This window comes from Oncorhynchus clarkii, chromosome 20 (genome assembly GCF_045791955.1).
Source record: "Oncorhynchus clarkii lewisi isolate Uvic-CL-2024 chromosome 20, UVic_Ocla_1.0, whole genome shotgun sequence".
Taxonomy (NCBI): Eukaryota; Metazoa; Chordata; class Actinopteri; order Salmoniformes; family Salmonidae; genus Oncorhynchus; species Oncorhynchus clarkii.
In genome coordinates, this window is record NC_092166.1 from 42,568,960 (window position 1) to 42,585,316 (window position 16,357).

The 16,357-nt window shown below is 42.2% G+C and overlaps 1 protein-coding gene across 1 annotated transcript; it reads right to left on the bottom strand.

Annotated features, from left to right (window-relative positions):
- Positions 1 to 6,343: 6,343 nt before the first annotated feature.
- On the bottom strand, positions 6,344 to 13,665 carry LOC139377438 (protein-lysine 6-oxidase-like). The gene is made up of 6 exons (XM_071120467.1): positions 12,684 to 13,665; positions 12,473 to 12,581; positions 12,007 to 12,138; positions 6,934 to 7,090; positions 6,666 to 6,761; positions 6,344 to 6,463 (listed from the first exon to the last, which is right to left on the bottom strand). The coding sequence occupies exons 1-6, from the start codon at positions 13,663 to 13,665 to the stop codon at positions 6,344 to 6,346; spliced, it is 1,596 nt and encodes a 531-aa protein (XP_070976568.1).
- Between the last annotated feature and the right edge of the window lie 2,692 nt (positions 13,666 to 16,357).

Consider the following 16,357-nt stretch of genomic DNA (forward strand, 5'->3'; position numbering starts at 1 on the left):
TTCAAAAAGTACGATCTTTGTCCCCATGTGCAGTTGCCAACGGTAGTCTGGCTTTTTTATGGCGGTTTTGGACCAGTGGCTTCTTCCTTGCTGAGTGGCCTTTCAGGTTATGTCGATATAGGACTCGTTTTTTACTGTTGATATAGATACTTTTGTACCTGTTTCCTCCAGCATCTTCACAAGGTCCTTTGCTGTTGTTATGGAATTGATTTGCACTTTTGCACCAAAGTACGTTCATCTCTAGGAGACAGAACGCGTCTCCTTCCTGAGCGGTATTCCGGCTGTGTGGTCCCATGGTGTTTATACTTGCGTACTGTTGTTTGTACAGATGAACGTGGTACCTTCAGGCATTTGGAAATTGCTCCCAAGGACGAACCAGACTTATAGAGGTCAACAATTTTTTTTATGATGTCTTGGCTGATTTCTTTTGATTTTCCCATGATGTCAAGCAAAGAGGCACTGAGTTTTTTTTTTTTTTTTTTTTTTTTTTTTTTTTTTTTTTTATTTAACCAGGCAAGTCAGTTAAGAACAAATTCTTATTTTCAATGACGGCCTGGGAACAGTGGGTTAACTGCCTGTTCAGGGGCAGAACGACAGATTTGTACCTTGTCAGCTCGGGGGTTTGAACTCGCAACCTTCCGGTTACTAGTCCAACGCTCTAACCACTAGGCTACGCTGCCGCCCCGAGTTTGAAGATAGGCCTTGAAATACATCCACAGGTACACCTCCAATTGACTCCAATTATGTCAATTATACTATCAGAAGCTTCTAAAGCCATGATATCATTTTCTGGAATTTTCCAAGCTGTTTAAAGGCACGTCAACTTAGTGTATGTTAACTTCTGACCCACTGAAATTGTGATACAGTGAATTATAAGTGAAATAATCTGTCTGTAAACAATTGTTGGAAAAATGACTTGTGACATGCACAAAGTAGATGTCCTAACTGATTTGCCAAAACTATAGTTTGTTAACAAGAAATTTGTGGAGTGGTTGAAAAATGAGTTTTTGTTACTTTCCCCACTTTAAATGCAAAGACTGGTGTGTGTCAATGATTTTTTTTTTTTTTACCACCAAACTTCAAACAGAATTCATCACCGGTCCTCCTCACACATGACTTTACTCAGAGGTGGATGAGGCGTGCAAGTGTGTGTGTGTGACATGTCGTCTCACGGTTTAGTAAGTCTTCTGAGCTAGTGTTTATTTAATTCTGTATGTTAGTGGGGATGTCTGCATGTCCCTGCCTGCCTGCCAGTTGTACAACATCGCTGTAGGATACCGGCCCATAGCCCTGATGTATATTATGGCTGAACTCGGCTCTATTCCTCATCTCAATGAGATGACAGAGTAGCTGTGGAATTTCTCTGCTCAGTGCCTAAACCAACCTGCCTCGGGAGGCCAGCCCTGGACCCGGCTCCAGGCATGAATAGCACATTGCAGGACATCGCAGACCAGGAGCACTCTGTGTCTATACAACTGCATCCTGCCCCTGCCCCTTGCTCACATTGCCCATTTTTTGTCAAATCTGACCTGCAAATATCCAGCCAACCCTTAACACCGATTCCACACAGACGCAGTGGAGGGAACGTCTGTGTTTGCCAGAGCATTTTTGTGGATCAGCAGCATGGTTCATAGCTAGCAAATTAATCTGAAATATTTAGCTGCCAGTTAGCTAAGTAACGGGCTGTTCCTCATTGGAATTTGTTAAGCAACAGCAACAGTTACTAACTACACTACAGAAGAACAAGCAGAAAGCTCAGGGACCTGTGTTAGCTTCTTTGAGCTTGTCAATGTTCTACTCTCTGTCTATTTCACCTGTATGTTGGCCCAATATGGTGTCATGTCTCCCAATATGGAGTATGTGTCACAACTTGCTTCCTATGCACTATATAGTACATTACTTTTGACCAGACCCTCATGGGCCCTCATCAAAAGTAGTGCAGTAGGCCTGTATAAGGAATTGGGTACCATTTGGGATACACATTAAAGGATTTTTCCTTCCTGCCAAGTTGCACCAACAATAGCTGGGTTGATGTGATTGTCTGAGGGATGTTAAGCAGAGGCTGCCAACCATCTCCATGTACTTTAGTTCCCCTTGAAAACCCTAGCCAGGAGAACCACTCAGATGTCTGAGCTGGGTTCTAGCATTCTTCTTCATGCTACATGGCTCACAGCTGAGCAAACAGACACTGTCTTCTCTTCAACATGGCATGTTTGAAATGACAGGCCTATCCAAAAAGGCACAGGCCCTTTCTAGAAGACCTGGCTGCCAGTAGATGTCTAAGAAACCAAGCACTAAGCATCTAATGTTCTTGTTCAAACCGTTTAAATGTTCAATGTTTGATGCTCTATTGAGTCTAGGCTACTGGCTTTTACTCAGATTGTCACTGACTGTCTGTAAATATTGGGCTGGAATTCCTAGACAGACGGGATGGAATGTAGTTGACTAAAGAGGAGGGGGATTTTCCAGGCAGACAATTTCAATAACATAGACAATCTATTCTGGCACAGACACACCTTAGAGGCGTCCAGTGTAAAACAGCTCATTTGCTGTTTGTTTTATATGTTCACTGTTCTTTCACAACAGTCTATGTCTGCTATGGTGACTTTAAATAGTGCATATGCATGTTTTGTTCCCAAATTGGGTTATTTATTCAATGTTACATTTCTTTCAGTTACGAAATGTGTTATAACAAGTTTGGTACATGGTGAAATAACCAACTCTTTCATTTCAGAATACACTTGATCTAAAAGGCTTGTAAAAATATCCTATCTGTCAAAATGTGTCAGGAATAATGTACAAAAACCTTAATAACATTAAGAGATGTGACCTCTACTCCTTATCCCTACCCTACCCTTTACCTCTTAACCCAATATAGGCCATGAGACTGCTACTAGAAGTCAAGGTGTGCTTGGTATTTACGTGGTGGAGAGAGAAAAGGGCTTCATTCATCCCTCTGCATTGCGCGGTGCTTTAGTAGACAAGGCAGGGTCCTTTCACATCCTCTGGCCTCTGTCTTCACAGAGCCCTGTCAGCAAACACACCGCTACAGATCACACTGCCACAGTAGAGCAGCTTGCAATGTTTGGTTCTCTGTGTGTTTGGTTCTCTCTTAGCTTCAGGGCTTAGTATTTCAGCCAAGCCAAAATCTGCACACACTCATCTCCAATCAGTACCAAGGTTGGGGTAAATTCCATTAAAATTCCAGTTAATTCAGAAATTAAGCCAAATTTCAATTGCATATTTTACTTATTGAAATGCTTTGTAGAGAATTGGAATTTCAGCGTACTTCCTAAATTGTCTGGAATTAAAATGGAATTGACCCCCAACCCTTCTCAGTACCAAGGTTTCCAGTCTCCATTCATCAGGTAAAATGAGACAATTTCAGTCTATACATACTGCAGTATTTACAAAGCAGCATAACAACATACCTCATATCCCTCCTACACACTTTTTGTAACATATAGTTGGTATATTTATGATCAATTCCTTCCACAAAAATCTAACGGACACAAAGGTGCCCAATGTTTCATGCGACAAAAAGAATAGCCAGATGTGAACGTATTTTTTATATTCTCACTCTTCACCATGTTTATTGTATCAACATTAACAAAAACAACTGGAATATTAACAGGTTTGAGCGTCATATAAACAACTTTTCATTACAATTTAAAATAAAACATGTCTTCATTCGCTCACACACACTTACAAAGTGAATGGAAATATATTATTTAATTAATACTTAGCACATACAGGTCAGGCATTTGCAACGTATTAATTATGGCCACCAAGTGGTTACTCAACTGCATCTAACTATACAACTGCAGATCAAATATAAAAAATCTAAATAATATTATTCAAGCATAGTCTAATTCAAGCACAGTACTTTTTCCATTCCATTTTCAAGATCATGCTAAATAATACAAAAATATTCCTCTTCTTCAACGGATAATGTCATATCGATATAAATACATTGTCATGTAATAATGCTCAGTAAATGACTATGTTACAAAAGTTTTGGGTAAAAAAAATCCTCTTTTACAACTGATTTCCAAACATATAACACCCTAAATAACCCAAGGAACACATTAAGTTTAGAGGGGAATGCTGCACAATTTTATTAAAACGACTCCATCTACAACCGCAACAACTGGTTGAGTTTACAGTACTTCAAGAGACAAGAGGAAAATACCTCAGAATCTTACATTCCAAGGCAAGATTTAACCCCTGTGGAGATAGGAAGAGAGAGATGAACATTAAGAAATATTTAGTGTCTCAAATCATATTTACAGTGTATTTGGAAAGTATTCAGACCCCTTCCCTTTTTCTACATTTTGTTAGGTTACAGGTTAGGTTACCTTATTCTAAAATTGATCAAATAAAAAATGTTCATCATCAATCTACACACAATGCCCCATAATGACAAAGAAAAAACAGATTTTTAGAAATGTATTTATTTATTTAAATATATTTAAAAAAACATAGACCTTATTTAAATTAGTATTCAGACCCTTTGCTATGAGACTCGAGATTAAGCTCAGATGCATCTTGTTTCCATTGATCAATCTTGAGATGTTTCTACAACTTGATTCGAGTCCACCTGTGGTGAATTTAATTGATTGGACATGATTTGGAAAGCCACACACCTGCTATATAAGGTCCCACAGTTGACAATACATGTCAGAGCAAAAACCAAGCCGTGAGGTCGAATGAATATTCCGTAGAGCTCCGAGACAGGATCATGTCGAGGCACAGATCTGGGAAAGGGGTACCAAAAAATCTCTGCAACATTGAAGGTCCCCAAGAACACAATGGTCTCCATCATTCTTAAATAGAAGAAGTTTGGAACTGGTCAGTGAGATGACCAAGAACCTGATGGTCACTCTGACAGAGCTGATGGTCACTCAGTTCCTCTGTGGAGATGGGAAAACCTTTCAGAAGGACAACCATCTCTGCTGCAGCCCTCCACCAATCAGGCCTTTATGGTAGAGTGGCCAGACGGAAGCCATTCCTCAGTAAAAGGCACATGACAGCCCGCTTTGAGTTTTCCAAAAGGCACCTTGTCACGACTCCAACCAAAGGTGGCTCCCCTTCCCGTTCGGGTGGCGCTCGGCGGTCTGCCCGTTTCTTTGTGCGGGATTGATCATTGTAACCCTGGTGTTTGCTACAGACGAATGTGTTTGTGTATTTAGTGCTAGACTGTTTTCGTTCCCTGTGTCTGGGGCATTTTGTTTGAGCACCCAAAAGTGGGGTGGCCGTGGTTCAAAGGAGCACTTTATTGAACTATCTGCTTTCCTGCGCCTGATTTCACCCTCACGACACCCAGGACCTTACACACCTAAAGGACTCTCAGACCATGAGAAACAAGATTCTCTGGTCTGATAAAACCAAGATTGAACTCTTTGGCCTGAATGCCAATCGTCACGTCTGGAGGAACCCTGGCACCATCCATACTGTGAAGCATGGTGGTGGCAGCATCATGTTGTGGGGATGCTTCTCATCGGCAGGGACTGGGAGACTAGTCTGGATCAAGGGAAAGATGAACGGAGCAAAGAACAGAGAGATCCTTGATGAAAACCTGCTCCATAGCGCTCAGGACCTCAGACTGGAACGAAGGTTCACCTTCCAACAGGACAAAGACCCTAAGCAGACAGCCAAGACAACACAGTAGTCGCTTCAGGACAAGTCTCTGAATGTCCTTGAGTGGCCCAGCCAGAGCCTGGACTTGAACCCGATTTAAATTTCTGGAGAGACCTTTCAGGTCTGTACAGCGACACTCCCAATCCAACCTGACAGAGCTTGAGATGATCTGCAGAGAAGAATGGGAGAAACTTCCCAAGTACAGGTGTGTCAAGCTTGTAGCGTCATACCCAAGAAGACTTGAGGCTGTCATTGCTGCCAAAGGTGCTTCAACAAAGTACAAACAAAGAGTAAAGTGTCTGAATACTTAGGTGAATATGACATTTCAGTTGTTTCTTTTTAATACATTTTCAAGAATGTTTAAAAACCTGTTTTTGCTTTGTCATTATGGGGTATTGTGTGTAGATTGATGAGGAATTTAAATAAACTATTTAATCCATTTTAGAATAAGGCTGTAACGTAAAACAAAATGTGGAGAAAGTCAAGGGGTCTGAATACTTTCCGGATGCACTGTATGCTATTATACTAATTGTAATGCTATTACAATTACGAAAAACATCTATATTTGCCATTCAGACTCTATTTTCTGCACTTACATGCCTTTTGGGATGGTAAAAACTATGCAGGGCTGAGACCTTGATATATATCACATCATGGCCAATCACAGAGAATATATGATTATATTGGCCAATCACAGAGAATCTTACCTGGTTAGCCGACAGTTCCGTGTTTGAACCTGAGTACCTGTGTATGTGACATCACATCTCACCACGTTGTTGGAATAGTCTGATTCTTGCACATGATAACTGGGGTTGACTGTGACCTAAGAAAATAAAGATTTGTGTGAACAACACTGCTTCGGTGAGATGGCCAAAGCACATACAGATCGGACTAGGCTAAAAAAAACGCATTTAAAGTGAATCATTACCAAACAGAGAGTTCCTGTTGTAAGCTTTAGACAAATCAAATCAAATGTTTTATTTGTCACATGCGATCCAGACACAATAATCATATAATGTAGTTACCCTCAGGACGTAGTTTCCTGTAGGAACATCAGTGATGTCGATCCACTGACAGTCAATATTCGCAGCATATGTATCATGACATCCTGGACTCAGCCCCTGTTCAACACAAAACACAGTTAGAGCAAAATGTGGATCATATTCACCTTTTGTTACATCAGTAGGGGCCCTAAGCACTTTGTGCAGTACCCGTACCATACGTACCTGTGTATGGGCTGCAATTGTGGATTCACAAAATGGTATGATGTTGTGTTTGTAGTGCAGTACTCACCTGTGTATGTGCTGTGCATGCGTAGCGTCGTCTGAATCCAGCATCACAGCCGGTGTCCTCCAGACAAAAACTGGCCTTGTGTCCCTCTGCCACCTTCCTTCCTGTTGTGACCTCCAGCAGATCATAGTTACTGAAGGCATCCATACTGTGGTAGTGTCTAGGGCAGGAGAAAGGAGGAAGTTTTTACATACCGTATATACCATCGTTGTGCAGTAAAACCATTTATTTTTTATTTTATTTTATTTATTTCACCTTTATTTAACCAGGTAGGCAAGTTGAGAACAAGTTCTCATTTACAATTGCGACCTGGCCAAGATAAAGCAAAGCAGTTCGACACATACAACGACACAGAGTTACACATAGAGTAAAACAAACATACAGTCAATAATACAGTATAAACAAGTCTATATACGATGTGAGCAAATGAGGTGAGATAAGGGAGTTAAAGGCAAAAAGGCCATGGTGGCAAAGTAAATACAATATAGCAAGTAAAACACTGGAATGGTAGATTTGCAATGGGAGAATGTGCAAAGTAGAAATAAAAATAATGGGGTGCAAAGGAGCAAAATAAATAAATTAATTAAATACAGTAGTGAAAGAGGTAGTTGTTTGGGCTAAATTATAGGTGGGCTATGTACAGGTGCAGTAATCTGTGAGCTGCTCTGACAGTTGGTGCTTAAAGCTAGTGAGGGAGATAAGTGTTTCCAGTTTCAGAGATTTTTGTAGTTCGTTCCAGTCATTGGCAGCAGAGAACTGGAAGGAGAGGCGGCCAAAGAAAGAATTGGTTTTGGGGGTGACTAGAGAGATATACCTGCTGGAGCGTGTGCTACAGGTGGGAGATGCAATGGTGACCAGCGAGCTGAGATAAGGGGGGACATTACCTAGCAGGGTCTTGTAGATGACATGGAGCCAGTGGGTTTGGCGACGAGTATGAAGCGAGGGCCAGCCAACGAGAGCGTACAGGTCGCAATGGTGGGTAGTATATGGGGCTTTGGTGACAAAACGGATTGCACTGTGATAGACTGCATCCAATTTGTTGAGTAGGGTATTGGAGGCTATTTTGTAAATGACATCGCCAAAGTCGAGGATTGGTAGGATGGTCAGTTTTACAAGGGTATGTTTGGCAGCATGAGTGAAGGATGCTTTGTTGCGAAATAGGAAGCCAATTCTAGATTTAACTTTGGATTGGAGATGTTTGATATGGGTCTGGAAGGAGAGTTTACAGTCTAACCAGACACCTAAGTATTTGTAGTTGTCCACGTATTCTAAGTCAGAGCCGTCCAGAGTAGTAATGTTGGATAGGCGGGTAGGTACAGGTAGCGATCGGTTGAAGAGCATGCATTTAGTTTTACTTGTATTTAAGAGCAATTGGAGGCCACGGAAGGAGAGTTGTATGGCATTGAAGCTTGCCTGGAGGGTTGTTAACACAGTGTCCAAAGAAGGGCCAGAAGTATACAGAATGGTGTCGTCTGCGTAGAGGTGGATCAGAGACTCACCAGCAGCAAGAGCGACCTCATTGATGTATACAGAGAAGAGAGTCGGTCCAAGAATTGAACCCTGTGGCACCCCCATAGAGACTGCCAGAGGTCCGGACAGCAGACCCTCCGATTTGATACACTGAACTCTATCAGAGAAGTAGTTGGTGAACCAGGCGAGGCAATCATTTGAGAAACCAAGGCTGTCGAGTCTGCCGATGAGGATGTGGTGATTGACAGAGTCGAAAGCCTTGGCCAGATCAATGAATACGGCTGCACAGTAATGTTTCTTATCGATGGCGGTTAAGATATCATTTAGGACCTTGAGCGTGGCTGAGGTGCACCCATGACCAGCTCTGAAACCAGATTGCATAGCAGAGAAGGTATGGTGAGATTCAAAATGGTCGGTAATCTGTTTGTTGACTTGGCTTTCGAAGACCTTAGAAAGGCATGGTAGGATAGATATAGGTCTGTAGCAGTTTGGGTCAAGAGTGTCACCCCCTTTGAAGAGGGGGATGACCGCAGCTGCTTTCCAATCTTTGGGAATCTCAGACGACACGAAAGAGAGGTTGAACAGGCTAGTAATAGGGGTGGCAACAATTTTGGCAGATAATTTTAGAAAGAAAGGGTCCAGATTGTCTAGCCCGGCTGATTTGTAGGGGTCCAGATTTTGCAGCTCATTCAGAACATCAGCTGAGCAGATTTGGGAGAAGGAGAAATGGGGAAGGCTTGGGCGAGTTGTTGTGAGGGGTGCAGTGCTGTTGACCGGGGTAGGAGTAGCCAGGTGGAAAGCATGGCCAGCCGTAGAAAAATGCTTATTGAAATTCTCAATTATGGTGGATTTATCAGTGGTGACAGTGTTTCCTATCTTCAGTGCAGTGGGCAGCTGGGAGGAGGTGTTCTTATTCTCCATGGACTTTACAGTGTCCCAGAACTTTTTTGAGTTAGTGTTGCAGGAAGCAAATTTCTGCTTGAAAAAGCTAGCCTTGGCTTTTCTAACTGCCTGTGTATAATGGTTTCTAGCTTCCCTGAACAGCTGCATATCACGGGGGCTGTTCGATGCTAATGCAGAACGCCATAGGATGTTTTTGTGTTGGTTAAGGGCAGTCAGGTCTGGGGAGAACCAAGGGCTATATCTGTTCCTGGTTCTAAATGTCTTGAATGGGGCATGTTTATTTAAGATGGTTAGGAAGGCATTTTAAAAAAAAATGAAAAGTAGTGCACCTAAGCTGAAATCTGGTGTTTGGAGTGTGTTTGAATGTAAACCCAATGTAACTGTTATGATACGCAGAATGTATTTCAAAACAGAATGGATGTACTCTGAAACACCCAAAGTGGTTCTTCTTATTTTTAAGAAAGTGTTGTGAAAACACTATTTGGTGTTTCAGTTCATGTAAAAGGCAGGACCAAAACAAAAACAAAATATTTTGTCAGACTGTATCTCTCATTCAATCATTTATGCTATTGGTTTATAACACACATTTTGATTGATGATTTTCATTCAATATTTTGATTAACATTTTAAAGTAGACACTGGGTCTCCTGCTTGTCAAAACACCGCCCGAGTCCAATCAGCCAGTCTTCAGGACAAAATAGTTGTGCTTAACCACCCTTGTTACACTGAGCACATTGGGCCTGATTCAAACTTGAGATAAGTACACTTAACATGGGCTCAATGAAATATGGATTTAAGCCCATGTTAGATCAACTTATCTTAGGGCCTATAGAGAATTTTCTGGGGGTGAAATTACACCTTAATTTTTTCTGTGCTTTGTTTAGACATATTAAGAACAGGAGGAGAACGAAAAGGAGTGAAAGTTGGACAGGCGGAAGTGGGAATTTAACCCTGACTGCTGGGGGAGTAAGACAACAGCTTTCTTTGGAATTTGATCCCCCCCATCCACACAGCCACGTACTCTGTGAGGAACTTAGGCCCCAATATCAGAACCAAAATGTGAACTTCAAACATTGTGCTGCCGTACTATTCAGAATTCACCCAGTCTGATGCATGGAGGTGGACAGAGGGCATGCATGGCAGGTGTGACCTCTAGCAAACTGTATGGTCAAGTATAAAGACGGCCCTTCAAAAACTCAGACAGGTGAGAGCACACCAAACACGCAGATGAAACTCTCCAAAACAATCTAAGAAAGTATGTAAATGAAAATGTGACTACAAAATGTTAGCACTAGTGATGGGAAAGTGAGGCTTTTTGAAGGCTCCGGCACTTTCACCAAATTGTGACGAAAAAACTGGTCATTACTCTGAACTTCATTATCTGTTCACAATGCACATTAGTGACATCTGCTGGTCAGCAATAAATAGCAGCATGTGATTATCAGAGACACTTTTTTCTCCTCTGTTTTCATGAAAACTCCTTCACTTAGGGCCCCCAAAAGGCTAGGACTGGCTCTGATTGCATGTGTCGGTATGGATTTGGGTACGTAGACCCGTGAGCCACTGTGACACCACATGATGAGTTCGGATTTTGTGGCTCCCACCCCCATCAAACTTGCCCATCCCGGCATTAGCATAATGGTTGACTGGTAGATCATATTGAGCCATGGGCTGGTTTGTATATGTGCTAACAAGTTTTGTATAAATACTACTGCTAACATTAGCAGTCATTAGGCAGGTTTCTATTGACCCAGGTTTATTCAACAAAATAAATAAATAATGATTGCTGAATCATTTTGAAGGTATGTCATCACATTACTATAAAGCTCCACTCCACATTTAATTTGAAATGCATACTGCTTTCTAAATCTATTTGTCCACTATAAAAATGTTTCTTTGCAGGACAAGGTTTGTCAAGACTTAGAGAATGCCTGAACTGCTTCACCTTGCTTTTCTGGTTGGCTGTATGCAATTTTCATCATCCAATTATTTCAGATTTACAGTTGTGTAGGTTTCACCATTGTACGGGCCCTGGCGATATGTTGGCACATGATAATGATTAGGATATGGCAAATATTTGTCAAATCTTACATTCTTTCCATGTTGGCTTTTGCGGGTTATCTGAGACATGATAGGTGGGAGGGCTTACAGGATCTCGGGAATGTATTAATTAATGCGCAAATAGTCTAAGTGGATAATGGAAATACTCCAAATACTTTTTTCTTTATTCAACACACTTTTTTTGGGGTGTGACACCATTAAGCCCAACAGTTTTTTTTTCGACACAAGACAATTCAATGGAAACGCACCGTAGCAGGCAATTGTCGTATCTGTTTGTCAACTTTCTAAATGTCGACAAAAAATGATTGTAAAAGTTAATGGAAACATAGCTAACGCATGTATTTATTTTCCATGAATGTTAAATATAATGTCATATCTACGGTGATTTTGAAGAATATTCAGGAATACATGCTTACACCTACAATGATTAAGAAACTACACAAGACAAACAAAACGATCACAGATAACACACAAAAAATACAGCAGCAGATTGTTACATTCACACACAGGTTATTCCCCTAACAGCACAAGAACTTGTATTGCCTGTCAGGAGTGACTAATTCCTATGGAATGAGGGAGACCTGAGACAAATGGAGCTAGTTCTTTCTACTTCCTATATGTAATTTACTTGGATTTACTTACTGGTGACAGCTGTGCCATTCCCACTGGTGTCTTGGTTTGACCGGAAGGAAGTCAGTTGTGCCTTGGTTCTTGACCTTCTGGGGGAAGCGGAGCAGTACTCTGTAGTCTATGTCCCTGGCTGTGCTCGCTGACCTGGGAGAGATCACATATGGAAAGATACATTAACTGTCATCCTATCAGATCAAGTAAACATTTGCAATGGTCAAAATTAGTACATTTGACGTGTATTGGCTGTAGAAAACAACAGTAGCTAAGTGAGATCCTCTTTGCTGCTTATTGAGTCACAAATTACCAGTCTGAAGGCATCATTTATATTAACCACACATAACAGCAGGAATTTAAGAGACAATGGGATAATGTTGATTTTTTTCTGAAAGTGTATGTATTGTGGATTAAGAGATAAACATAACATATAATATAAAATAAATTACACACAAAGCCATTTGCATAGGCACTTATAACTTACCTCGCCAAACAGTTCTCCTCAGCTGCACAGCGCAGCGAGTACATCTGCATCTGCTGGATGTAGGCACCAGCCTGGATGGAATACGGGTCTGGGACGAGGTCTGGGAGCCCTTGGGAATGATATAAGGCATTAAATATGGCTTTATAATCGCTTATAATGATTGCACAAGGAACATTTAAAATTCTACACGTGCGACAATTAGCATACTCACCATTCTGGAAATATCTGGTTCCGTATCCAGTGCCAGGAGCTGGCGCCGGGGGACGCCGCGTGCGCACTACCGGAGTTCTGCCTCTGGAGGGGTACATGTTGTAGAAAACCGAATTCCGGTGGTTTTTAAAAGGGTTCCTAGGGTCGTCCGAGACCATGTCCTCGCCGTTACTCGCTGCCTCGATCGACGTCTCAGCACTGTTATCGGGTCTGGGTAGTGGAGGAGCATCCCTGCCGTTGGGGACGACATAACCTGAGTTGGAATGTTCCATTTGTGCGGTTTGCCTGGAGATAGATGCTTCCGGCTCAGCGCGTATCTGTTGGTATTCTCCACCCGGCACAAGCACTGCCTCGCTTCCCCGGGGTGGAGAGGCATGAACCCCCGAGCGAGCATCCCCGGTAGCATCCTGAGTGACTGGCGTTCCTCTCCTCGGTATTCCGCTACCGGAGAACTCGGGGAGCAGCGCGGGGACTGATGCGTTGACTCGGTATGTGTACTCTGGAGAGTAGCGCCGTGCGCCAGGGGACCCCGCCACTCCCGCTCGGTATGGAACCGCAGGTTGCTGTCTGGCGCCTGAGTGCCGCCGAGCATTGGGCACCACGTACTGCTCATTGTCATGTCCTAGAGCTACAGATCCAGGATCTAGAACATTGTTGGTTTGGTCCCGTAAATGTTCTGCGCCTAAATTCGATTCCACTCGTCCAGATCTTATGTGAGCCACTCTGCCTTCCCGCGTTCCAGGCTGCATCTGGCCGGTGCCATCCCTCCTAGTGCTCACGTATACCGTGGACTGGCTCCTTGGGCGCGCCAGTGGTTGATACTCTGACCCGGTGCTCATTAGACTGTACACCTGACCGTTATTCTTCCACTGAATCCTCTGCCGCCAAGGCCCCACTCGCTCACGCGATGGCTGCTGCTGTCCAGTAATAAGATGAGCCAGTCCTTGGAGGAGGTAAACGAGTAAAACCGACCATTTCGCCATAACTGTTAATTTAAACGTACTAACCCCACTCTAAAACCCACTACGACATTAAACAATAGGCCTGCTCTGTGACATGTAGGCCTATTTTGCAGAGAATAGGTTAATTAAGGTGGGTGTGTGGAGTAGATCAAAGTTCTGAGGAGGAGCGCGCGCACTATCCGTTTTAATGAGTAGGCCTACGCAATATAGCCTGGTAGTTTTCTCTGCGTGCGGCGCTATTGACAGTTGGAGAGAACAGGAAAATTGGAATTCTCAGACATTTTATGAAAACGGGCTAGTTTATTTACGCATGCACAGAAAGCCTGAGGTTCGAGAGAAACGCTTTAACTCTTTCCTCCCTGTGAAGTGCAGTTACACAAGACTTGTACTGTACTGTAGCTTACATAAGCATTTGTCGTTTGGGGTCATCTAAATAGTATCGTCATTTTTTTGTGTTTCTCATTATCAATTTGGGCAATACTTCAATAAAATGGATACAAATACAAGGAAGTGTTTTATGTGTCACTGATTTCCCCATTTTAGTACATTTGGCAAATGTTTTTCGTAAAAATGATCAAATAGCTAGCTAGCTACAATTATTACTGCTAGTTTGCAATTATTGTCCCTCTCTTCTAAAGTAATAAATATAAATTGTTCAATCTCATTACCACATGCTAAATAATGAAAATTGCTTGAGGAGAGACTAGGCCTATCTATTAAAAGACTACTTCCTTGCTTTTATATACTATACCTTTCTTCAGTGGATATTGGTTGTTCACTCATAAAATAGGCCTAGCCAACTTGTCTACATATATTTAATTGTGAACAACACAGTGGGCTAATATACATATCCAAGTGCTGACATTTCTAAACCCTCTCTCATCCCTCTGTCTGTCTGTATGGACAAACAAGCCCTGGTATAGGAGAGCAGGCCATGGGGTGGCAGTGTAAATCTGTGTTTGAGATACTTGTCAGGACATGCTGTCACAGAGTTTCTGTTAGGCTAGTTGCATTGAAACATTATCACAATTCGACCGTGGACATTCCATATTGCTATTCATAATACAGCGTCTAATGACACATGAAGTTAATATTGAAATAGAATCAAATCAATCACACATATTCTGTTAATTTTGTTTGAGGCAGACATACTCACTACAATGATACAGTTGATACTGGGGTCTGTGGACACATTCTTATGTGGAAAATATTTTCATATGGTAGGCTACATCAGATCAATTGAATCGAATATCTCCTACAAAATGTGATTATTGGTCAGTTGGCACCTTGGAGAGACCAGGAGAAGTCAGTGCGTGAACACATGCGTAAGGGCATTTTATAGGCTGCTGGCCCAATAGCATGCTTTCTGGCAAAATAAATCTGTTGCAAAATGTGCAGCTGAGGAGAACAGTTTGGCGAGGTAAGCTGTAGGTGTCCATGCAACTGGCTTTGTGCGCTATTTTTTCACAGTATATGTTCTTTTTATATCTTCATCCACAATTCATACATTTTCAGAAATAATTCCTGCATTATCCCATTGTCTTGTAGATTCCGAGTGTTTAATAGTCACATGTACAGGGTTGCAGGTATGATTGCAGGGTACAGTGAACATCTTAGGATCGGAACTCCAACATGCAGGACTTAAGTTAAATCAAATAATGAAAATATCAATTTAAAAAAGTGCACTATATACATCATAACAACTGCAGCAGTGGTTAATGAAAAAAATGGCCATTGGGGTGGAGGCAGAATAAAGACTGTTGGAGGGGGGGGGGGGGGGGGGGGGGGGGGGTGACCATAAGGGAAGCAGCATGACCAGTGAGGGGGTGTGGTGACCAAGATAAATAAAAAATAATGTTGTTGGGGTGGGGGCAGAGTAAAAGTCCAGTGGGGGGGATATCCATATGGAGAGCAGCAGGTAAGGTAAGTGAACGTTGAGGGGGTGGGGTGGAGGGGGGTGTCCGTAGGGGGGGGGGGGGGTAGCAGAGGAGGGGGGGGGGGGGGGGGGGGGGGGGGCAGGGCAGGTAGCAGACCAGTGGTGGCTAATCAGCAGCCTGATGGTCTGAAAATAGAAGCTATTGGCCAGTCTTTCAGTTTTTGCCATGATGCTTCTGTACTGCCCGTGTCTGAGTGATCGAAGCTGGGAGAACAGGACATGGTTCAAATGGGGACAGGACGAATTTCTGCATTATCCTGATTTTTAAGAATCGCTGTCATGCCTTCTTCACCACTGTGTCCGTGTGGTTAGACCATTTCAACTTCTCTGAGATATGTATGCGAATTTGAAGTTATTGACCATCTCTTCGGCCAACACTATCACACTCAATTCGTGCAAATATGTACAAAAAGTATTTCAGCAGATTTCGTGCATTTTTGTGTGGCTTAATTAATGTGAAAAGACACACATTTCTGTGTGACTTCATTTATGGGAAACTACATTTTTGTGAGGTAAACTTCCGAACAATCTTTTTGAAAGTTATTATAGCAATGCATGATGGGCAATGGTGTTCTACACTGCCTTTTTTATGTTTATTTATTTATTTATTAATGCCAATACTGTTTTCTATGCTTGTTTTCGCTTAATACTTTGGGATACTGGTGCACTTGTAGTCAGAAAGGCCATTTTTTCGTGTAGGTAACAGTAGGCCTACATGATTTTCTTCATAACACATTTCATATTTTGTCGTACCTAGATTGCACCATTTTCTTCTTA

What these genes read in the sequence shown, in the direction of transcription:
- LOC139377438 (XM_071120467.1), bottom strand. Translation starts at nt 13,665, where the DNA reads ATGGCGAAATGGTCGGTTTTACTCGTTTACCTCCTCCAAGGACTGGCT. An exon ending in AACCAGATATTTCCAGAATG is followed by an intron (nt 12,582 to 12,683) that starts GTGAGTATGCTA and finishes ATCATTCCCAAG; the next exon opens with GGCTCCCAGACCTCGTCCCA. An exon ending in CATGCACAGCACATACACAG is followed by an intron (nt 6,762 to 6,933) that starts GTGAGTACTGCA and finishes TGTGTTGAACAG; the next exon opens with GGGCTGAGTCCAGGATGTCA.